Source organism: Ciona robusta, chromosome 4 (genome assembly GCF_009617815.1).
Source record: "Ciona robusta chromosome 4, ASM961781v2".
NCBI lineage: Eukaryota > Metazoa > Chordata > Ascidiacea > Phlebobranchia > Cionidae > Ciona > Ciona robusta.
The window spans coordinates 6836492-6860915 of record NC_143238.1 but is presented as its reverse complement, the minus strand read 5'-3'; the positions used below and the strand labels follow the sequence as shown (position 1 = coordinate 6860915).

At 37.3% G+C, this 24424-nt stretch overlaps 3 protein-coding genes across 3 annotated transcripts; 2 read left to right on the top strand and 1 right to left on the bottom strand.

The window, feature by feature from the left end:
- The first annotated feature begins 370 nt into the window (after positions 1 to 370).
- On the top strand, positions 371 to 2754 carry LOC149737189 (uncharacterized). Its single transcript, XM_089876031.1, has 5 exons — positions 371 to 603; positions 916 to 1140; positions 1437 to 1617; positions 1822 to 1981; positions 2216 to 2754. Exons 1-5 carry the CDS (start codon positions 513 to 515, stop codon positions 2450 to 2452), a joined length of 894 nt encoding a protein of 297 aa, XP_089732157.1. The 5' UTR covers positions 371 to 512; the 3' UTR covers positions 2453 to 2754.
- Positions 2755 to 3152: 398 nt separating this feature from the next.
- Positions 3153 to 5655, top strand: LOC149737188 (uncharacterized). The gene is made up of 2 exons (XM_089876040.1): positions 3153 to 3712; positions 3938 to 5655. Exons 1-2 carry the CDS (start codon positions 3686 to 3688, stop codon positions 4322 to 4324), a joined length of 414 nt encoding a protein of 137 aa, XP_089732166.1. The 5' UTR covers positions 3153 to 3685; the 3' UTR covers positions 4325 to 5655.
- On the bottom strand, positions 5339 to 24287 carry LOC149737187 (cilia- and flagella-associated protein 43-like). The gene is made up of 36 exons (XM_089875999.1): positions 24131 to 24287; positions 23653 to 23906; positions 23241 to 23374; positions 22866 to 22999; positions 22274 to 22421; positions 21768 to 21915; positions 21317 to 21453; positions 20751 to 20942; positions 20395 to 20475; positions 19738 to 19898; positions 19346 to 19452; positions 18849 to 19037; positions 18366 to 18511; positions 17584 to 17724; positions 16949 to 17079; positions 16208 to 16341; positions 15539 to 15589; positions 15027 to 15193; positions 14474 to 14599; positions 14106 to 14196; positions 13694 to 13824; positions 12982 to 13167; positions 12351 to 12470; positions 11959 to 12048; positions 11634 to 11804; positions 11261 to 11357; positions 10620 to 10740; positions 10167 to 10305; positions 9732 to 9907; positions 9000 to 9179; positions 8626 to 8766; positions 8188 to 8347; positions 7560 to 7724; positions 7120 to 7236; positions 5997 to 6114; positions 5339 to 5608 (listed from the first exon to the last, which is right to left on the bottom strand). Exons 1-36 carry the CDS (start codon positions 24157 to 24159, stop codon positions 5439 to 5441), a joined length of 4983 nt encoding a protein of 1660 aa, XP_089732125.1. The 5' UTR covers positions 24160 to 24287; the 3' UTR covers positions 5339 to 5438.
- Between the last annotated feature and the right edge of the window lie 137 nt (positions 24288 to 24424).

Genomic DNA, 24424 nt, shown 5'->3' with positions numbered 1-24424 from the left:
AACAAAATGCTGGGTCGTTAACGGTAAGGGGACCAAAAAATTAAAACAGCCAAATAAATAGGAGTAGTTTAATCATTATATAATCAGAGTATACCAAATGATGTTTGAGGTGTACTATGATATAATACATTCATAATGCATGAAACAATGGCTAATGTTGTAGTTTGATTACGCATTAAACTGCATTAATCTTAATGCGGTAACAAAGTATGAAACAAATTAAAACAACGAAAAATTTCATTATAAGCTATTGTATACAATTTGTGTAGTATTATTTTTTTGAGATACAAAAAAAAAGAAGAAACGAACATGTATTTATTTTTAACCCCGTTTACAAGAAGTTAGTTTAGCACCACCTAGCAGCAAAATTATGTTTCTAAGAGCAACCAGTGACGCTGATTTTCGCGGTTTAATTCGTGACGTAACTCAAGTGTTTTTAAAACCTGTTATCGCTTCAATTATGCTTTGACGTTACACTTGTAGGAAAATTTGTATAACTAGTTACATACAGCATGGAACCGACCAGTTTTCATCAAATTCCCCGAAGGTATGAAGACACGAAACCAGCTATTGAGCAAGCGTTTGCTCATAAAACTATTTTAGGTAAGAGGAAAATAACAATAAGAGAAAAGCAACAAAATAATAGGTTTGTTCAACTCACGTAAGCAAAACATTTCACCTAAATATACCGAAAATGTATCACCAAATTCGTTCAACCCAACATTTTGATTTGAATATACCACAATGCAATTCAGTTTATAATTTTAAATTTGACCAAGGGTTACAATGTAAGGCACTAATTTGTATTTGTCCAATGCCGGCTACAAATGTGGTTATATTAAAAACATTACATTACAAACAAAAGTCCTTACATTGTAAACCTAAGATCCAAAAAGCCCCATTTGTTTTCTCCAGACATCGGCCAAAGAATATCCACCAAGTCACAGGAGAAGATAGAATATGAAAAGCGAGTTGCGTTGGATGAATGTGAGGTGAAAACATGGAGGAAAGCTGAGATATACAAGGACAAGTGTGTTGATGATGCTGTAAAGAAGGTGGAGGCAAAACATAAGAAGTTTGTCAGCGATCTTTTGAAGAAACACGAAGAAAAAGTGAGAAAAGAAGTTTCAAGGATAGAAGGTAAAGTATGGGGGGCACATGCTGACACGTATTTTTGCATACAAACTTTTGGTAATGCTCACCATAATTTGTCCCAGCACCCCGAATAATTAAACAGAACCAAATCTGTCAAATTGGATAAAATTTTCAATTATAGCATACAAAAAATAACCTTTTGGCAAACCTTGTGTATTATGAACACATCACCAAAGAACAGTTACCAGTCTAGAGGTCAAAAGTCATCATAGTTCACAATACAAATAAGGAGCTTGAAGATTACCAAGCTTACAAACAAACAAAGTGCCCAAATATTTCAGGAGTCACTCAGCACATTGGGGCGCAAAACACTCTCATTGAGCGACAAAAAGGGGAGAAAAAGTTAAACGAAGTTGTTGCGAAACTTCATTCTCTTTTTGAGGTGGAAAAATCTGCAGCTGTGGAAGCAGCTCAGGAGGAGGAGCGCTCTATTGCATCACAAAGGGAGGAGGACTTGAGGAGGTTGGCGAGAAGAGTGGGAAGTTCTTTTTCATTTAACAATTAAAACTGTGAAAATATAGAGTGAAAAAATAAGCAAAACATGAACCTGTTAAAATAGTGTAGCTGTTACCTAAGTAAAATGGGAATTAATAGACATTATTATTTTCCCACAAAAGGGGTTAATTACTGTTTTGTTTGATTTCTCCATTTTAAATAAACTTCCAGAGAACATGAGATTAAAATGGAAGAGCAACATTCTGCTCACGAGGAGAAAGAAAGAAACAACTTGGAGGAGTTACGACTGCTCATGGAGGAGAAAATGAGAAAAGCTGTCGAAGATACAATCTTGGAGCAAGAGGAAAGAGCCAAACAGATGGCACAAGAGGTAAAATAGAAATAACAATTTCATACTGTATTTTAGCAACTGTGAGACCTTCTTATATTTTTTAGAACTTATTTTATCAATAACTTTTGTTGTGTTTTAACAACTGTTGTTTTGTTGCTATATCCTTTTCTAATTTTCACTTCTGTAATCGAAAAGGCAAATAAAAGTTATTATTATTACATTATAATTATTAATTCCTATTATTCAATAACAATCATGTTCTCTATATTTTAGATCACAAATAATTTCAACAAAAGAATCACTAAAATAAATAAAGAAATGATTGAACTTACGGAAAAGCAACGAAAAACTGAAACTGCATTAAATGAGATGGAAAAGTTAAAGAACAAATATATTGAAAAGTTGAAAGAAACAACGGATGCTTTTACGTCATTTATTGAAAGGTGTCGGCCGGATTTTTATGAAGGGCAATCAGACTTTATTTTACCCTCAAATGTATTAGATGTTTAAATTCACGTTGTAGTGTTATCTTTTTACAATACAGTGTTTCATTATAAACGGTGTTATTACTTTGATATTTTGTTGAAAAACGGATTAAACCTATCTTCCCTGGTTTTCAGAGAATAAAATCCTAACCAAACACAGTCATTCGGGTTTACAGCTAAAAACGGGGTTATTTCAGTGCAGCTAATCCCTTGTTTGTATGCCTGAGGGCTATATTATATTCATAAGAATATTTTTGTAATTTTCTTGGTACCTGATTTCGCCATATGAACAATAAAACATTCTTATACGTTTGTGAAATAAAGGTGCGGGACGATTGTGTTACATTTCAATAGCACTAGTATTATGTTACCGTGAACGAAAGGGGACGAAATAGTAGGAGAGTTCGAGTTCTTTCCACGATTTCTATGGTAGTCAAAAAACAACAACGACTTTAAAGGGAGTCCTATTAATTTTGGAAAAACTCTTAAATTAATTGTTTTACAGCAAAATCTTATTATTTTTTATTAAGTTTTCATTAAACATAATATTGCAAACAACAATATTTAAAATTTATTGCAAAAATTACAAATTTTATATATGTCCGCGTGTCTCCCTTTAATAACGTTTTGTTTTCAACGACATAATAAACTCGCGAAGAAAAAAAGGCGTTGGATTATGACGTACTTCCGCCCAAGCGTCATGTTCTGGATTTAGAATTTCGTTCTCTTTACTTTTGTTTCTTTGTAAACGGAGTGACGCAGGTTTCAAAGTCCCTAATATTAAACTTTTATCTCTGTTGCGTAGTTCCGCATTTTAGTTATAAATTTAAGACATTTTGAGCCGAGCCTATTCAGTCTAGATGCGCTTAGTATATACGTGCTAAAAATAAACAAAATAATATGATTGGCATGGATTTTTCGCTACCGAAATATTTGCCAGGTGTATAGTTAGAAATTACGACAGACCGAGACGCCACTTTTTGGTGTAACTATGTTTGTACACTAAACAGCTTTAACTTTTTTGTAATATAGTCGCAACATTCGGCAAGTTTTATAGATTTTACGTTTAGAAATGCAAAAAAAGTTAACAAAAATCTTTTATAAATTTAAAATCCATTTAAAAATGTATTCGGTTTCTTAGATCACCAACTCAGATAAACTTTGAGAAGATATCTGCCATTAAGCTGCTGTATATATCAACCTGCCAAGTTTCAAGTTTCCTTTAAACCTTGTGAACATAGTTACAAGAAGTTCTGGTATGGCTATACTGGAAAAATGTCCGCCGGTAAGATTTGGCTTTAAACTATGTTGCTATATATGTTATAATTTGGGTGTAATAGCCTTGTTATTTAACTTATGCTCTTTCTCACACTTTTTATCCATACCTTGTTTTAACAACTGTCGTTTTGCTGTTGATTTCCTTCTTTAAAAAGTGATTTTCGCTCTGGTTTTCGATGAGATAAATAAAGTCATGTTTCATAACTTGTGTTAAAAGCTCCCTTTTTCACAGGCCTGCTTAGAAAGATTGGGTTTAACTGGTGCTGATGCTGTAAGTAAAAACCCAAAATGCCAAGTTGTCCGACCAAAACAACGAACTGGAAGAAAAACCCCCTCCCCCAATAAAGAAATCCGAAACTCGCAACCAAACTCCCCTCTAACCCCGTTCTGGGCTTCCCACCAACAGTTCACATGTCATGTCCCTATTTCACCAAACCATGGATTATTCAACAGTGGATCTTACGCAGGGGCGCGCTTCCATAGCCCCCCAACCGCTGACGCTTTGCCCAAACCCCCCCAACATTGGGTTAATGTCCCATCGTGCGCTCAACAAATGCAAAGCCAGCAACTAAGCGAGCTTTCAACGCGCTTAAAGGGAATGCTTAAAGTTCCTTCATAAACGAAACATTGTTGCCAAGCCCCTTATTTTTTATGTATATGTTCGTGTTTTATACATCTTCATGTACTGTTTTAAGGACAAACCTACACGACCACTCTCTAATGGATTTATCAAGACTATCAAGATTTTATGGAAGATTTTCCATTTTTTAAAATCGAAGTTAACTTAAATTACTGCTTTACTGTGAATTAGGTCTAAAAACAACAAACAAGAAATAATTGACTCACCGAAAAGATTTGATCCGATTACATGAAGCTACTTTGGCATTTAGAGCAACTTTGAAACTTTACAAATGCTCTAACGTTGCTGCTACACTGTGGAAGCAAGTAATATGACAAGATTTCAATTTTATATCACGTTCTACCAAGAATTGGACAATCTGAAACTCTCAAGAGAAAAGACTTGAAATGCTTATGAAGCTCACGGTCCGTGCTCTTCTAAAGATATTTTCGTTTCATTTTTCTTTTTTTTTTCACATTTTATAAACCCTTGTTCCACTTACCCTTTTACCCCATCTACCCCTAATGACCCCCCTACCCCTTACCCTACAATACACCCCCTGAAATAAACCAGAACCCCCAAACCATCTATCCCCTCGGCCCCTATGGGGCCACCCAAATATTCAAAAGAGATGTCTGCTTGTCTGACTTAAATATAATAACTTCAAGAAATGAAGAAATACTGAAGCTCTGAGACATGAACCCACATGCTGTGAGTATTTATGTGTAAGCTGCAAGTTCAACAATTCCTGGTAAGTTTGTCCTAATAGCAGTCCTGGATTAGTAATTGTTCGCTAGTTCACAACAGTTTCTCATCTTGGTAAGTTAGTTTGTTCAAATGCTATCCTAAAGACTACTTCTGCTCTATTATGTCATCTTCCATATATAGGTCTGTGTTAAGACAATTCAAAGCAGTGGTTCTCAATCTTTGGTTTAAATCTATTCAAGCAATAGCTGTTAATCTAGTGCGAAAACACTGCTTTAATTAAACCTGCATCCTCACACCTGTAACAACTAATGGCATTATCTTTTATTCAAAGCAAACTTTAACAGCACATAGAAATATAATATTACAGTGTTTCCAGATAATAATAAAGTTAATAGTGTTGCCAGATTCAGCGCTCCACTTGAACAAGAGCAGGGAAAGTTTTCATTCGAAGTCTTTCCACTTCTGCACGCAGTACAGCTACCTCTTGTGCTTGAGCCTTTGCAAGATCAACAAGTTTGCGACGCTGGACGATTCCTTTCAATCGTTTGTCTGCTGTGTTTTTAGCACGTTCACCAGCTGGAATAAACGACATGAATAAATCTTGTTATATTTTTGCATGTAGTGCAACCACAGTCGTTGTAACGCGGGTGTTCTATTTCATAAACCTCGTGTCCGCTTATGAGTTACAAAGTATGTAAATTTGTGGGGTGTTTTTTTTTATGTATGGCTGACAATTAGAGAGCCCATTAGGACAACTGAGTTGGGGCAATTGCCGTTAAGTGTTTTGCTTAAGAACAGGTACGTCCAAAATGGTAGCAGCGTTAAGCTTTAAACCTGTCAACCTTAATAACTTATCTGAACAGGCATTTCAGCAACCATGAAAATTAAGTTAAAAGTGGAAAAACGCTAAATTTAAAGAACCGGAGATACAACTATAGTGTATGACCCGTTACAATAGACACACCATTAACATCAGCAATATTCTTTCGTTCGGAAACTGAAACGTGGAGTTCCTCTAACACCCTGTCAAGCTGGTGGTTCTCTTGCTCCTTCAACCGTATCGTGCGTTCAAGATCTCTATGCTGGAGGAGGTTGGGTATCGATTAAGGGGGTTCACCCATGTATATTTTATACTGGGGTAGACCATTTATATTTTTAACTTCTCTTTAACCCCAATGAAGCAGTTTATAGATACTCAATAACAGAGATTCTATAAGGGTGAGGTCTTTAGTGAGGCACACCTGAGACCTGGGATGTAGGTCTGTTACCCCAACACCCAGGGTGCTACCATCTAGACCCCACTAAGGCAGTTTATAGACACTCAATAATAGAGATTTTATTCTATAAGAGTGAGGTCTTCAGTGAGGCACACCTGAGACCTGGGATGTAGGTCTATTACCCCAACACCCAGGGTGCTACCATCTAGACTCCACTGAGGCAGTTTATAGACACTCAATAATAGAGATTTTATTCTATAAGAGTGAGGTCTTCAGTGGGGCACACCTGAGACCTAGGATGTATGTCTATTACCCCAACACCCAGGGTGCTACCATCTAGACCCCACTGAGGCAGTTATAGACACTCAATAATAGAGATTTTATTCTATAAGAGTGAGGTCTTCAGTGGGGCACACCTGAGACCTGGGATGTATGTCTATTACCCCAACACCCAGGGTGCTACCATCTAGACCCCACTAAGGCAGTTTATAGACACTCAATAATAGAGATTTTATTCTATAAGAGTGAGGTCTTCAGTGGGGCACACCTGAGACCTAGGATGTATGTCTATTACCCCAACACCCAGGGTGCTACCATCTAGACCCCACTGAGGCAGTTTATAGACACTCAATAATAGAGATTTTATTCTATAAGAGTGAGGTCTTCAGTGGGGCACACCTGAGACCTAGGATGTATGTCTATTACCCCAACACCCAGGGTGCTACCATCTAGACCCCACTGAGGCAGTTTATAGACACTCAATAATAGAGATTCTAAAAGTGTGGGGCACACCAGGGAGATAGATCTATCACGCCAACACAGACATTTAAAATTACAAGTCCATCCTCTAATTAGAATCAACCAAGTTACCAATTTGCTTTTATGTGAAATATTCTTCTGAAGTTGTTTGTCCTGAAGGGCCAAAGTTTGTTCTAGAACGGCCACTTGTTGCGATTGTTTCGCTGCATTGTTCTCTTCATTCAAGAACTATAACAATAACCATTGTTAGGGCAATGTTACAAGATACCTAAGCATTGTGATGTCATCAATACTATTTATTCAGTTTAAAATTCTATGAAAATAAAACTTAAACAGAATAAACATATTTTACAAAAAAATAAAGCAGACAAATTTTAATTAGAGACTGATGAAATAAACAAGCCTTGTTTGCCAAGTATTTAGTAGCACTTGGTGTACTATGTTATAATGCAACAAGAACCATCCAACAGTATGAGTGCTAGATCTATTTTATATGGATTAGTGCCTAGATAATGTTGGTTTGAATAGTATATGACCAAATACCAACTCACAGCTTGTAGGTCCTTGGTAAGTTTAAGCATCTGAATGTGACGAGCTCTGTTATGAAGATCTTCCATCTGCATCACCATTCTCTTCCTCTCCCATTCTAACTGGTGGATTCCTTTCTTGAAGTCTTTGCTTTCTGTCATGGCCGCTACTTTACTTTCACCTAATGTCTGTAATAGTAAGCATTATGTTTGTATTGTGATGTTATTGTAAGGTGAAGTTTATGGTAGTGTATATCCTTGTGGGTGGAAACTTGAGTGGCTTATCCATGGTTGCCACACCCATGCCCACAGTCGAGCTGTTGAAGCTATTACAGTGTGTGGATAAGCAGGCATGACTTTTAGTTGGTTTGGTCATTTATATCCTCGTGGGTGGGAACTCGAGTGACTTATCCATGGTTGCCACTCCCATGCCCACAGTCGAGTTGCTGAAGCTATTACAGTGTGTGGATAAGCAGACATGACTTTTGGTTGGTCATTTATGGTAATTCAGAGTTATAACGAGTAACGACTGTACTATTACATGTTATGCCTATGGAATACCAAGTATGTAACTCTGTCTGTCACTACCAGAATGGAGCAGTAACCATTAATGTCTTGCACAAGCAACACAAGCTTACAATAAACAACTCACCCTTATTGTTCCATTAAGATCTTCCACCACTCCTCTGTGTATAAGGATACTGTCGGAATAATCAGATATGAAAGGCCCACAGTTAATCTCAACTTGACCCTGCTTCAGCAGGAACTGGACCTCAAGGTTCAACATATTCTTCATGGAGTCTTCGCATAATCTATGGGTGGTGGTGGTTATAATATGGATGTTTACGCTAAACACATGGTTTATTCATACACCTCATGCTCACTGTCGAGTTATAACATGAGTGTCTTCTTATACACCAGACACACATAGTGTATTCATACACCTCATGTTCACTGTTGAGTTATAACATGGGTGTCTTCTTATACACCAGACACACATGGTGTAGTTATACACTTCATGCTCACAAGTTTTAACAGAAAAACACTTTACATTGTTTATATAATAAAACCTATTATGACATCATCATACTTGGTTTGTTGCTTTATGACATCATCAATAGAATGTTCCAGAACTTCATCCTCGTTTTGGCGATGATGTAAATACTTCATCATATCCGCAAGCGTGGTTACGCTTTGTTTAACGTTCGATTCACTTTCAACTTTGTTACGCCTGGAAATATTTGAACAAAGGGTTAAGGTAGTTGGGCACAAGTTTGGGGTTGCTTTGCTATACTTTTATTGACTAACGTGCCCACAGTCGAGTTGCTGAAGCTATTGCAGGGTGTGGATAAGCTGACATGACTTTCGGTTGGTTTGGTCATTTATATCCTGGTGGGTGGGAACTTGAGTGACTTATCTATGATTGCCACTGTCTAAACTAAAGTAGTTTTAAAATACAGTTACCTTGCATTACACAATCGCTCCCAGAGGGCGCTATCCACCCCTTCAGGAATATTAACCTCACTGTCGAGCTCAGCAAGGCCATCTTGTGTTGAAAATATTGTTACTTCGGCCGAAAAGTCCGAAACACCGTAGGGGTCGAGACTGTTTGATCGCTCGGCTAACGTGCGTGGCTTCTGCTGTCTGGAATAATGGTAACATATAAAATGTAGCATACAGTATATTGGTAGCATTTGGTATACTGTGCATGATAATAGCATATAATGTAAAAAGTAATACATGGATACAGAACATAATTCTTTTTCTTTACAGTAACAAAGATCAGGTTAAAGACTGATGAGAAATAAATTAGCAACAAAACCACAGTTGTTATAAAATACAGTGGCTAAAAACTACTTGAGTAAAAGTGAAAGGCTGCTAAATCTACAACACAGTATAAATTAACTTGTTGAGTTTAATTTAAACTAATTAAGATGTAATTGGAAGAAATGTGGGGTAAAGGCAATAGCATAACAATTATAAACTATAGGTAACAATGGCATAACAATGCCATTCAATACCTAACAATAGGTATTATGACTTTAATAGAATGCCCATTGGTTGAATAGAATGTGTACTGTGAATCAAGTGGAAAAGTTTATTGTATGGGATGAATTGAATTTAAATTAAATATTATTCGAACAAATAAAATGTATATTATGGAGTAATACATCTTAAACACAATACCCACAATACCTCGGTCTTCTCTTGAACAACTTATACAGTTGATCACTAATAGAAAGAGGGACGTCAGAGAAATCTCGTTTAAACGCTCGATCCAACATTTTATCCTCAGCGATCGTGCTGTCGTTGATTTCTTCGTAATCTTTCACCAGCATCTGAATATCTTCCAATCTAGATGATGAACTCGCCTATTTGAAGGTCAAGGTTACTTTACAAGAACTAATATTTAAAATAAATGAACCTACATTTCCTAAGCAGTTTTAAGGTTTTTGAAGACATTTTTAGAACTGACTGATTAATGAACGATTTTATATTAATGTAGAGTTCCATATTTAATTCTGCTCTATATGGGTGAGGTCCTACAGCGTTGCTTGCCGTAGGAACTGGTATTCAGGCAAGAGGTGTACTATCACGCCTCATAAAAGCTCCTACAGGAACAATATCCACCTTAAACTTGTTCTTGAGCTCTAATAGTTTGTTAAGTTGATCTTCATGAGTTGCGAGTTCATCAGCCACCATGATGGCTTGCGTCATCCGGAGGATCTTAAGTTCCTCCTGGTTTACGACCATCTCTGTTTTTACTTTCCTGGAGGGGGGGAAAAAAAAGAATATTAAACACTGGTGCCAAACCTGGGGTTGTACACAGGGAGCTGTTTTGCTGACAACTTACAACCATATTTTATTTGTTTATACCAATTTAGATACGTCACAATTTTATCTACTGAGGCGATAGCCATTAGTGTGCCCAGGAAAAAGCTTGTGGCAGCATTGAGCCTTGAACCTAGTATCCTCTAATCTGGGGCAATTGGAGAACTTTGACTTAATTTCTAGATCCCTGTGCTAACCATTATACTATAGAAGATAGTTAACACCATTATTATTACTCTGGATCCAACTTGCCTGTTAAACAACTGTTGAAGTGATTCATCGTAGTTGGTGATCGCATCCAGATTATTCTGCTGGAGTTTCTTTAATTCATTCTCGAGGTTTTTTCGATATTTTTCTCTTTCTTCTTGCAAGTCTGCATAGGCGTAATGTTAGGGGGGGCTGGGTGATATGTTACCCCAAAACACGGTTGGTATCTGCTGTTAGGTGTCTATACAAACAAGCAGAGCCAAAATATATTGCATTCACCACATTAATCAATGAGGTTTGCTATGTTTGACAACTATGAGTGTAACTGTATTGTAACAATGTCATCCCAGATTTTACCCTGCTGTTAGGTGTCTATATAAAAAAGCAGAGCCAAAGTATATTGCATTCACCACATTAATCAATGAGGTTCGCTATGTTTGACAACTATGAGTGTAACTGTATTTTACCACTGCGAAATGATAACGCTACATTTTGTTCACTGATCCATGAAGCGCAATAACTCAGTTGTCCTGCTCACTCTGCCACCCCAGGTTTGGCGCATGGGGTGACACTCAGTAATGCAATAGTACATGGCAAAGGTAATTGCAAGTTGGCCCATTACCCACAAATTATAGCATATTGGTTTGAGACTTAAATTCCCATATAACATAAATTAGGTTTCTAACCTTTTAGTTTCTTCTGATGTTCTTTTGCCTTTTTCTTTTCCTCGTCAGTCCAGTCTTTCTCTAACTTCTCATCCATAAAGTCAGGGGTTGGAATATCCTGGGTTAAACATGGGTTATGGGAGGTGAATTGATGGGATGGAAATACACCCTTGGTGCGGAGTTAGCTATATCACTCTGGGTATTGGGGTAATATACCTACATCCTAGGTCTCAGGTTTGGCTCACTGAAGACCTCACTCTAATAGAATAGAATATATTTTATTGAGTGTCTATATACTACCTCAGGGGGGTATAGATGGTAGCACCCTACATATGCCCCTACACCCCCATCTACACTATGCTCTACCACTTTAGAAAACAACCCCATAGTTTACCTGTTTAAGAGCATCTTCCTTCTTGACCTCCAACACCCCTCCCATCATGTCCGTTAACGCACGTTCACGTTTGTTGTCTTGCTTCGCCGCTTCCTTCCTCTCCTGCTCCACACGCTCCTGCTCCTCCTTCTCCTTCTGCTGCTCTTTACTGAGGACTCGTTCAACCGTGACCTGGAGTGGAGGAAATGAGAAGAAAGAGGAAAAGTAGGCTTTAACAAAACCTTCAAACTAAAGTAATTGATACATTTGAGGTATGAAGCTACAATGTATGGTTCGCACCATTTTGACATCACTATTATGACATCACCATTATGACATCACTAACCTCATCATCGGTAACAATGAAAACTTTCTCAGGTTTTTCATCAACGTCCATTTGTGGATCTTTCACCGAGTCGGCGTCTAAATCAAGTTCCTACAAACACCATTATGAGTCAGCAAACAATATTAATTACATAATTGTGACTAAGCAGTTAAAATATACAAATCCTTAGTGTAAAACAAATGTTTAGTATATAACATCAGTCCACATTATTTATCAATATATGACATCATTAAAACTATCATGACATCATCAAAATCATCATGACATCACCAAAAACAATATGACATCACCAAAACCATCATGACATCACCAAAATCGTTATGACATCATCAAAACCATCATGACATCACAAAAATCGTTATGACATCATCACGACATCACATGAACCTCACCTTCATGATTTCCCTTATCCTCACATTACGTTCCATTGTCCTCGTGATCTCTTGTTCTTTGTTACGGAAGATGTTCGTGAACGCTTCATTAAAGGAAGACTTGATTCTTCGGATTGCATCCTGGGGTTGCGAGGAGTTTATTAGAACAACACTAACTACTGTAATAATCATGGCTGAGAACTTGGGTAACTTATTAGTGACCCCTGGGTTGGAGAAAACAATGCTAAATGACAATGTCTTGCTGAAGAGGACACACCCATAGCGGTAGCAACGACCAGCCTGGGACCCATGTCTTCCAATTTTTGGCTAATGGGCCAAATTTGAGCGAATACCCCGGTATGGTGCTTCTATAGATTTGATCACATGTCCTTACATTACTAACCTACACAGTGACCATAACACCAGCAACACTTATAAGTTCCAAGGCATTGTGGCAAGACTTGGATCAGGACAGTCACACTGGTCATACTAATCCCATGAACTACATAAATAAGTGGCATGGGTGTTGGGGTTATGCACCAATTTTGGCCTAAAAGTGTTGGGAAATAGGTCATCTGTCCCAAATTCCAGGTATCCTACAAAGGACCTCACCCATATAGAACAAACACAACATTTATGAATTACAACCAACCTTGACCAAAATAATCTGTGTGATCTTTTCTTCTCTTGTGTGAAGATCAAACTGTGAGTAAAACATCTCGTTCCCTCCTGAGTAGTTAGGTCCCAAACTCCCATGAAGAGACAGACCAACTTTCTCTTCCTCTTCATCTTCGTCTCCTCCTTGTTTCGTTCCCGTCTCCACGATCGACTTTTGGACCTGGATGTTGGGAGAAGATGTTTGCATCGTGAATTTTTATATTGTGGCAAAAAACTAGGTCAGAAATTCGGTATTGCGCAATCCCGTTTGTCTTACTTCAAATCTACAAAACTACCGAATGTTGGGAGGCAGCGATGTTTCTTCCAAAATTGTATTTTTAGAATAATAGAATTGGAAATCTATATGAGTAAGGTTCTAAGGTGAGAATGCCATGAGGTTTAGGGTGCAAGTCGGAGTTGGGCCATTAATACCACAGAATATAGTACAGAGTTTTTTAACATCACACATACATTGTGTATAATGTTACAAATTCATATTTAATACAATGCTAGTAAAGCATTCGCTCCCTACGTTGTTCGTTTAGTTGGTGGTACAAACTACAACTACAGCGCTAGTAAAACATCCTCTTCATAGGTTACCTGCCAAACCCTAACTATTAACCCCTAACCACCAACCTCTAACACTTTCCACCAGCCTAATCTGTAACGGACCGGTGGATTCTTCACTAGTTCCAATATCTACTTACAGTGTTGAGCGCCATTTCGATCTTTCTCATCCTTGACACTTTATTTAGGATTGCATTTTCTTCACTGGAAACACTGGTGGTTGGGTAGTTGGTGACAGAACAACTGGAAGTGAATCCTTTCAATGATCGACCTGGAATAAAAATGTAATTAGCTTAGCTGTGAGCATGGGAGTGACAACCATGGATAAGTCACTCAAGTTCCCACCCATGAGAATATACATGACCAAACCAACCAAAAGTCATGTCTGCTTATCCACACACTGCAATAGCTTCAGCAACTCCACTGTGGGCATGGGAGTGGCAACCATGGATAAGTCACTCAAGTTCCCACCCACGAGGATATTAACGACCAAACCAACCAAAAGACATGTCTGCTTATCCACACACTGCAATAGCTTCAATCCTAACTTACCCTTCGTAACCATATCATCCCAGCATTGCTTGGTGATCAAATACGCCAAGTAACGTTGAGCCAAATTTTCAAATTCAATTTCCTCGCGAATCTAAACAATGATCATTATTAACAAAGGAAAATCTTTTTTTACAAAATATCAAACACTACAAGTTTTCCTGGAAGTGTTAATATAATACTAAAACTTGACGCCAATAGCACCGAATATTGGTGGGATTTAGTCCAGAGATGGTCCATTACTCCAACATTGTATATGCACATTCTATTCTATATGAGTGAGGTCCTACAGTGAGGCATGCCATGGGACCTAGGATTTAGACCAGAGTTGCCCATCACCCCAACACACAATATAATCATCAAGAACCAACCTCCTGAACCCTTTGATCCTGTTGCTCTTGCATCTTGGACTGCTCATCCGTATCGAGGTTATATTCATCGTGACGAAGTTGCTCCAACTCGGGGAGAGAATTATTGTTTTCCATCATCCCGAGGATCTAAGAGGAAAGAGAGTTTTTATAACCCAGTCTGCAGAATATGGCAGTTCGTGACAAAACCTCAAGCGTGCAAGACGGTTATTTTTCTGCGCTGTCATTAAAAATTGGCATGCAGTTTGATGCAATATATTTTCAGGCCACCTTAAGAAATAATACCTATTTAATACAGGATTTGAGTATGTTTAATTAATTGGCGTGTTCGGTCAAATTATGGCGTGCATCACCAAGTCTGTAAAAAACTTGCGCGGCACCTGCCATACTCTGCAGACTGGATCATAGCATGTTCATTGCCCACAAAAATACATACTTGGTAACTCGTAAGCTGGCACAAGCTGTGTGAAACTGAACACCAGTGTTATAACGACTGTCATTGCCCGCCATGCGAGGATAAAGCAAGTTATTTGCATTCATAAAATCACAGTTTTACCGTTTTTCTTAATTCTTTGATGTTCTTCCTGAGGTCTCTCTTCACCTCGTCATATTTAGCATTCTCTTCTTTCACAGCGAGCAACGACCGTGCATCGAGCCACGTCGCATCGGACTGTGGGGTTGGAGTTGGGGTCATTGTCACCTCGCTACGAGCCCCAGACTTGGCTGGAAACAAAAAAACTTGTGAAGGTTTTAGTTTTTAAACTGATACTTGTTAAATGAAGTCATATTTTCCATATGGGAATTCATGTTTTTTTAACCTAAAACAATTGAGATAAAATATTTTCCATAGTGGATGTTAAGTTTATGTTAAAACTGACCAGAAAATTTGTTTTGGCACCGGAATTAAAAAGTTTTGACATTAAAAATAAATGGTTTTATTTTTAAATCCAAAATACAAATGAAATAAAAGCCGCATCTTGCGCATGAGATATAATGCTGGGGCAAAAATGTTATTATGACACAGTAAGCTTATTTGTGTTGATAAATAATCACAAAGATAACACTTACGTCTTGTGACATCACTATCGTCTTGTTCTTCTTGGTCAGGAGTTGCAATTTCTATAATAAACAACAATTCAGGTCAATTACTGGGTAGGCACGAGAAGTATGAAACAAAACACCCGTGTAATAACGACTGTAGTTGCCCCACCATGCGAGGATAAATAAGTTACATACGTGGTAACTTGTAAGCTGGCACGAGGTGTATGAAACAGAACACCAGTGTTATAACGACTGTCGTTGCCCCACCATGCGAGGATAAATAAGTTACATACGTGGTAACTTGTAAGCGGGCACAAGGTGTATGAATCAGAACACCCGTGTTATAACGACTGTAGTTGCCCCACCATGCGAGGATAAATAAGTTACATACGTGGTAACTTGTAAGCTGGCACGAGGTGTATGAAACAGAACACCAGTGGTATAACGACTGTCATTGCCCCACCACGCGAGGATAAATAAGTTACATACGTGGTAACTTGTAAGCGGGCACAAGGTGTATGAAACAGAACATCCGTGTTATAACGACTGTCGTTGCCCGGCCATGCGAGGATAAATAGGTTACATACGTGGTAACTTGTAAGCGGGCACAAGGTGTATGAAACAGAACACCTGTGTTATAACGACTGTAGTTGCCCCACCACGCAAGGACAAAAAATTATTTTTAAAAATACCAACTTGTAGAAGGCGACCATTCCTCCATAGCAGCCAACACGTCACCTTCCACGTCCATTACACTTCGTAACCTCATGTTCAATACTCGCGCGTATTCAACAGCATTGTTGCCAGCAGACTGGCCTTTACTTGTGAAACTATGGGAAGGAAAAAATGGTTTTAAACGGGATATTTCTATCTGTTATTACCATTGGTCACATAGAATATTCAGTTAAACCAGTTAATGACACTTTCTGTGACACCATTGGGTATTTGCCACCCCAGGTTTACAACATTACATTATCAGCAGATTGGCTTTACTTGTTAAACTGCGGTAAGGATGGGACTTTATACTTAGAATGACTATAAGCTGGTAGTTGTTACAATTCTTTAGTATATATAGTCAGTCTAATGCACATTGTACAGTAGTACATTCCCGTTCGGAAACATAAACTTAAAACTAAATATTTTTCAACTTTATTTTTATTATCGTTTTTTAATTTTTTTTTTTTCAAACTTTACTAGGACTACATATATAGTCAATCTAATTCACACTGTACAGCAATACTACCAAGCCTGGAAACCTACACTGCATTTACACATTTAAAACTGTGAGAAAAGCATCTGGTTTTACCGGGATATACATATGTATTTGTTATTACTAGAGTATAGGTGCCATAGAATATTCAGTTAAACTTACTTCCAAGCCCAGAAACCAACCCCAGAAACCTACACTGCATTTAAACTTAAATATATTGGACTTACTTCCATTGGTAGCACATACAAGCCTGATCGGAATATCCAACAGATATAAAGTGAGAAGCATCCGGTGAAAACGTTAAAGTTTTTACCCCACCGTGTATGTAGGAGTGTGGTTGGAACCTTGTGATGCTGTCCTGTTGGTTGGGTGGGTGGGATATTGTGGGTTAGTAAGTTTAAGTGCAAAGAAATTCTTTTTTTTTGCAAGTTAAATTATTTGTAAAATAAGGTTTTGTAAATAAATTTTGTAAAAAAAAATTGTAAAATAAGTTTTTCTTGTAAATAAATTTTGTAGGTTATTTGTTAAAGTACAATAAAATATCAGCATTAGGCTCATTACCCCAACACCCAGGGTGCTACAACCCATTAGTGACCGCTGGGTTGGAGCAGTTGCCATTATTATATGATTATGCTTAAACTATATGCTTGGATGAATCTAACTTACTGTATCCTTGCGTGGCCAGAAAAAGGTATAACACTGGTTTAACACCTCATGTCAGCTTACGAGTTGCCATGTATGTTACTTTGTGGTTGATTATTTTTGATTGGATTTTTTCAATATTCTATGTATGGCTGATAATTTAGACAATTTATTTTAACATTATAATTTATCAAACTAAATAGCAAAATCCTTAACCTACCCAGTTGGACACATCCCTAACAATAACATCGCCATCTGGAGCAAATGAAGCAACCCATTTTCCATGCGGGGATAATATGATGGAACCTCCAGATAGTTGGTGGCCATAATGTTCAGACACTGGGTGAATGGGGGTTGGACCCTGTTGTGGGTTAATGGTCTCAATTAAGTTATTTTTTTTTTAATCGTAATTGTAAAAAACACCTAAAAACTTTCTAAAAATTTTGTCAATTGAGTTATTTTTTTTTTAAATCCTAATTGTAAAAAAAGACCTAAAAAACTTCCTAATAATGTTGTCAATTGAGTTATTTTCAAAAAAGTTTTCTAATTGTAAAAAAGACCTAAAACAAATCAAAAGAGTGTTGCCAATTACTTAAGTTTGAAGACCTTGGAATTTAGGCCTAGATATTGGCCCATTATATTTGTTATGTATTACTATATTATAAACAGGTGAGATCCTACAGTGAGGCATGCCAGGAGATGAAATGTGATCAGAGAAAATAACAATGCCTCAAAAAAAAGTTGTCAAAAAGAAATAGTGGTGTATTCTATATATTACTACTGTTAGCAAAAGGTATCCACTCTTTCTTAATCGTGTTTTTAGCAATTAAAACAACTTTATTTTAGAGTCGTGAGGATACAGTTATATATTTCAGTAAATTTTTGTTTACTACCAAATGTGACGAAAAAAACAGAAGAAAACATGGACCATCATACATTACCTACTATATATAAAAAAAATAAACCATCTCACAAATTTCATCCTAACCTACTATTCATCACCTGGGTTGTATGAGGTAATTTAAACTGGAGTAAATTCTTGCTTTCCGACGACAAAGCTGCTATTTCTATGTTATCGCCAATAGTTGTGACAATAGCAGAATCAACCGACACGGATAACGAGTGTCGGGTTAACTTTACGGAAGTATCTGCCATAGATATGTAATAAAATAGTTAAATTAAAAAGGAAACCTTAATAAAACTGCAACATAAGATATATATTACTTATGATAAACCTAAAAATACTTAAAACACAAATATTTTGCTCAGATTTATACGAAAAAACTTTTACCCAGAAAGTTTCTGTATAGATAACATAGGTAATATGACATATGTGTTGTAACTGTAAGTTGCCCTGCCATGCGAGGATAAATAATTTACATTCATTCAGGTAATGTATAATAGCAATATAATGACTAAATGACAACTCTGAGTTATGGAGAAAAAACACATTCATTCATGTCATATACGATATAATCTATTTACCTTTGAAATTGTTTCTAAGTGAAACAAAATGGCCGTCGGTGTTGCTAAGCAACTCAGATGTAAGTGAGAACATAATGAGATTGTTTGAATCATAATCTCCATTGTCATTCGATTGTGACATCACAGCAAGTACAGTTGATGTTGAACTATTGTGATGAATTGAAATATCTTTGATTGTTCCCTCACAGTCTGATGATTGTTGGAAAACAATAGAAACATTATTTAAAATATTAGCCAAGTATTAAGATGTCTATAATATAAACTTTTAATGATCGGTTGAGAGTAGTCTGTTTACAGCAATATGCTTGGTTTAGAAAGCAGATCCAAAAGATAGCGCACATGTTTAACAATGAGTGCAACTGTATTTTAACAGCCTCATACCAGATTTATTTAAAACCTAGAAAACGTGACATCTTTGATTTATTTTATATAGGTGAGGCCACACAGCGTGGCAATGGGACTTGAGATTCAGGCCAGGATGACATCTGTTCACTTACCTACGTATCCGATGCATTGGAACCCTGAGGATGGTTTTGCATCAATGATAAATATGTGAGGTTCATCTTCGGAGGCTGTGAGGAAAAAATCACCTCCAGCATTGTACCTGTGTGATGTAACAATGTATATTATTGATGTAACAATGTATGTTGTTGATGTACCAATGTATGTTGTTAGTTAAACATAGCAGGAAATTTTCAACTGTAAAACATAGCAAAGCTTTTGAATACAATATCGTAGAGCAAATTACCTAATACAGCGAAAAGAGAAGAATAATCAGCAAAACAACAATCGGTAAATGATAATAACTTGAGCATATAGTCAAAAAAGAACCTTGGTTTTCCAAGAGATGGGTGCTTTTGTGTGTAACTATAAATTAATAAACACCTACTTTAAGTATGTAACTGGTGAATGGTGTATTCTTGTTGAACCAACTTGTCGGAGGTTGATTTCTTCGGAGAGTAACGAGCTTGTATCAATGTAACAAACATGTCCCGTCCATGTGCCGATGGCAACCACTGGGCTTGATGGACAACATGATAAGGAACAGGTCTGTATGTAAGTGATTGATGAATGAATGCAACATGTTTATCCTCGCATGGGGGGGCAACGACAGTCGTTATAACAGGGGTGTTTTGTTTTATACACCTCGTGCCCGCTTACAAGTTACCACGTATGTAACTTATTTATCCTCGCATGGCGGGAAAACGACACTCTATATAACACAGGTGTTCTGTTTCATACAGTTTGTGCTCCCTTACGAGTTACCACATATGTAACTTATTTATACTCGCATGGTGGGGTAACGACAGTCGTTATAACAGAGGTGTTCTGTTTTATACACCTCTTGCCTGCTTACAAGTTACCATGTATGTACCTTATTTATCCTCGCATGGCGGGGCAATGACAGTCGTTATAACACAGGTGTTTAGTTTCATACACCTCATGCCCGCGTTTAACATTAATTTTTAAAAATGGTCAAGTTTCTGAAACTTAGTTAAAACAAGTAATACAGCAATAGCCAAAAGTATATTTTCCTCTAACGTACCCTCGTGCATAAGGAGAAACTTGCAACAAGAGAGCCGTCTTCACACGACCATATTTGGAGTTCCCCATCCTCACGACAAGTCTGGGAACAAGATGTTTGGTGAATGAATGAACGTAACTTGTTTATTTTGTGTGGTGGGGAAACAACAGCCGTTATACCATGGGTGTTTTTGAGAACAGTGTTTGTTGTTTACAGTAATTAAAATAGGGGTTCTTAAACTTTTTTTCCTACATGTTTACTGAGGAAATCATGTTCATCCATAGCTTATTGACAAGTATGATAATGCCTCATGCAAAACCCCATATATGGTATGAATATTTTTTATAGAAACAACACGTTTAACATAGAAATCTTACCACAGCCAGCTTGCCAGCGCATGTAAAACCCGCCCCAACAAAATCTCCGGTTCTCGTCGTGATTATCGGCCCACATTCTCGCTCAACCAAACTATAATGTTGTATTTCACCACTGGATGTCGATAGAACGAGGTCGACATAAAGTGGGGGGGCAAAGCTGAGGCAAGTGATCGGTTGCATGCCTTTGTGTAACTGTGTGTAGATAGATGTTTAATTATTTAACCTTATGTAATGAGGGGTAACGACAGTTGTTATAACACGGTTGTTCTGTTTCATACACCTCGTGCCAGCTTACAAGTTAAAGTGTATGTAACTTAGTGGGTGATTGTTTTTTAGGTAAGACTGGCAATTTGAACAACCTTTAATGACCACTGGGTTGATTTTAAAACTACCATCAAGTGTCTTGCCATCCCAAAAAATATAACTAAAAAAGTGCAAATTTGCAGAAAACACACAGATAATTCACAACAATTATGGTTGACATATTTTACAAATACAACCAACTGCCGTGGGTGAACCTTGTACCCGGTTACCCGAAGTTACATTCACATATACAAACCACCAACCTCTGTTATCTTGACACCATTATTATCAAGTTGTATCAACCGGAGCGTCCCATCGTCCCCCCCTGCTACTAATCCTTCAGAATTCAATGAAATACTGTGAAACATTCCACATTCTATCTCGCCTACCAATAACGAATCTGGGGAACAAATGAAATATTTAGATTTAGAAATACATACAATACCACTATGACAATAACATGTATTTAAATAAACCAATGACACTTGTTCTTTAAATTACCAAACATAAAATTAAACATACAACATGATAGTAATGGCAACTGCTCCAACCCAAATATTGGGTTGTACAAATTGTCAGCCGAAAACTAATCACCCACAAAGCTACATATGCAGTAACGAGGTGTATGAAACAAAACACCCATTCATCTTATAACGACTGTTGTTTTCCGCTATGAGAGGATAAAGTAAGTATTTTTAAATCACACCCACATACCAGATATTCCACCCAGCAACAAAGCAGGGTTACCGCTTGCCCCATCGACACGAAACAGTTGCCCACCGACGCACCCGACGTATATTTCACCGCGACTTGACCAACATTGCGAGGATGGGATCACACGAGGGCGCCGAAGCTCAGGTGGCTGGATATGTTTTGGGAGCAAAATAAAAACGATTTGGAAAGATATTAAAAAAATAACTGAAGCGCCTAATTTTGTAAGGTACATAAACAGGGTGTTGAAATAATAGGAAATATACTTTTGTTTTCCTTGTATAGACACCTAACAGCAGGGTAAAGGCTGTTTTATGTGTAAAACCTAGGATGCTAAACCATATGGTGTCACGAAAGGTAGTTAAACACTGATGTATATAAACAATCTTTAAGCGGTTCATCTCGTGTATAAACGTGGTGCATTTTCGATGTTTCCTCTGCCATCCCGCAAGCTTTCATCAGGGAATAAGGTAACAGAACAACTGCTGTATATAACGTCTATATTTCACCTCAAACTTGTCTGCGTTTCCACCCACCAAGCCAGCTCTTGTCGACGTTGGGAGATGAACGTTAAATCCTTGTCGTGTCCCCGATCGTGACGCGAGGTCTTCACCATTTGAGAGGATTACACCATCAGTAGTGGGAAGATTCACAACTCTGGGGATAAATCATGGTTAAAAGATTGATACAGTTACAGTCATAGTTGTCTGGACGTTCTGTTTCATACACCCGTGCCTGTGTCTTATGAAAGGACACGTTACAGTTGTAGGGATCCTTATTGATGAATGTGTGGTTACTGTCGAATATTGTTTAAAAAAATATATACAATAGAGGAGTGTGGGTAAATGCAACCTATTTATTATTGCATGGCGGGGAATAAAAGTTGTTATAACGCAAGTTTTGTTTCATACCCTTTGTTTTATTGGATTTTTTATTAAATAAGGTTAAGTGTACACATTCGTCAACAATGGTAGCAGTGATGAGCCTTGAACCACTAACCTTCTGGGCTAGGGCATGCATGCTAATTTTTGTGCTACTGCCACAGCACCCTAGTCAATGGACCATCAACCTAAGCCTTAGGTTTTGAAAAAAGAAGCTTACTTAGATTTCATGGTCGATATTTCGTTGCATTCCTCCAACGTCCATATGGAAACATGAGTCTCAGAAATCGTAGAAATTTCTCGTTTGTTTAGCGGGTTAAAGAGTAGTGATGTCACAGGGGATTCCCCTGGAAGCTGAGGTTATTCAGAGAATTAATGAGGATCTTGTTTCATAATACTAAGTTTTGGTAATTTACTTTATTGCTTTATAATGCAGTAAGTATATTAGGTTTCTATTGGAAATGTATCTGTAAACACAGAGTGATTGTCAGTCTCATTGGGTGCCAATATTTCAAAACTTAGTCAAAAATTTCACCGCTTAAAGATAAAAATTTTACACATTGGCAAAGTATTAAGTAATTAAAAGGGATTTCACCTTTTCATGACATTTCAACTTCCCGGTTTGCCAATCCCACACAAATATAGAGAAGTCAGGAATTGATGAAGTTGCCGCGAAAAAACTTCCATTGAATGAAAACTGGAGTTGTGAATATCCAAGAAGTGCACCAGCTGTAACAGGGGGGGTTGATGTTACAAGATTATCATCCTATGCAATTTAAATAACCTCTATCTTCTTGTCCATTCATAAAAACTGTTGTTTTGTTGCAGCTTTGTGGTAGATCGAGGAGAAAATCAATTAACAAATTTACAAATCTAATGCTCATGTTACCATGGCTGGAATTTCAAAAGAAGAACTTTTGAAACTATAAGATAATACAGCATATACTGAATATATACGTAAACACTTAAATATGAACTGTATTGAGATAATTAAAGTTGTGACTTACCTTCTAATGCACACACCACTTCACAAGATGGGAAATTATAAATTGTGATAATTGGGTTCAGTCCTTCTTCTGCTACGGCAAACATCCGGTGATGCGATGATGATGTCACTTGACACACAGCACCACCCGGTGGTTGGAACACGCTCTCAGCGCCGGTAACCACGTTAACAAACTTAATGCTGTTCCCGCACGAGAAACAAACCATGTCGCGATCAACGTGGGATAACCGATCCCCCTTGAAGCCTTTGGCCCACCTGGGGGGTTCGTTAGGGTTTAAAGTCAAAATATTAAAACCATATAAACAATAAATATGACTGGAGGTTTTTCACAATTAACTAATAATAAGAAAGTATATTTTATATATTTTTTTTATGCATAATTTCCTTTAAAACGTGCCAACTATTTTAAAAGTGTTAAATTGGGCAGAAATGTTTATAAAGTCAAACATTTTACCAAAAATATACAAAACATGACTTACTTTACGTCCAAAGTGCCGTAGGCTTGCATCCTTTATTTAAACCTAACTTTGTCAGCTAATTTTACAAATCTTCTGTCAATAAATTAACTAAATATGTATAAAAAGCTAAAAAAACGTGCGAAAAAACCTAATATTTGTATTTTGTGCGAAAAAACTTCGGCTTCTCTGTTGCTAAGAAACCGCAGAAACAGAACATGGAAGAAAAAATAAAGGCGTCACTTTTCGACTCCCCTGTGAGTTTAACAAAACTTAAATTAAAGTATTAAATCAACCCTAAATAAATAAATCCTAGCA

Excerpts from the sequence above, each read along its gene's own strand:
- LOC149737189 (XM_089876031.1), top strand. The coding sequence starts at position 513 with ATGGAACCGACCAGTTTTCATCAAATTCCCCGAAGGTATGAAGACACG. Across the intron at positions 604-915 it reads TGCTCATAAAACTATTTTAG|ACATCGGCCAAAGAATATCC; the intron begins GTAAGAGGAAAA and ends TGTTTTCTCCAG. Across the intron at positions 1,618-1,821 it reads AGGGAGGAGGACTTGAGGAG|AGAACATGAGATTAAAATGG; the intron begins GTTGGCGAGAAG and ends ATAAACTTCCAG.
- LOC149737187 (XM_089875999.1), bottom strand. The coding sequence starts at position 24,159 with ATGCAAGCCTACGGCACTTTGGACGTAAA. Across the intron at positions 20,476-20,750 it reads GCGCTGGCAAGCTGGCTGTG|ACTTGTCGTGAGGATGGGGA; the intron begins GTAAGATTTCTA and ends TCTTGTTCCCAG. Across the intron at positions 14,197-14,473 it reads AGGATCAAAGGGTTCAGGAG|ATTCGCGAGGAAATTGAATT; the intron begins GTTGGTTCTTGA and ends ATCATTGTTTAG.
- LOC149737188 (XM_089876040.1), top strand. The coding sequence starts at position 3,686 with ATGGCTATACTGGAAAAATGTCCGCCG. Across the intron at positions 3,713-3,937 it reads TACTGGAAAAATGTCCGCCG|GCCTGCTTAGAAAGATTGGG; the intron begins GTAAGATTTGGC and ends CCTTTTTCACAG.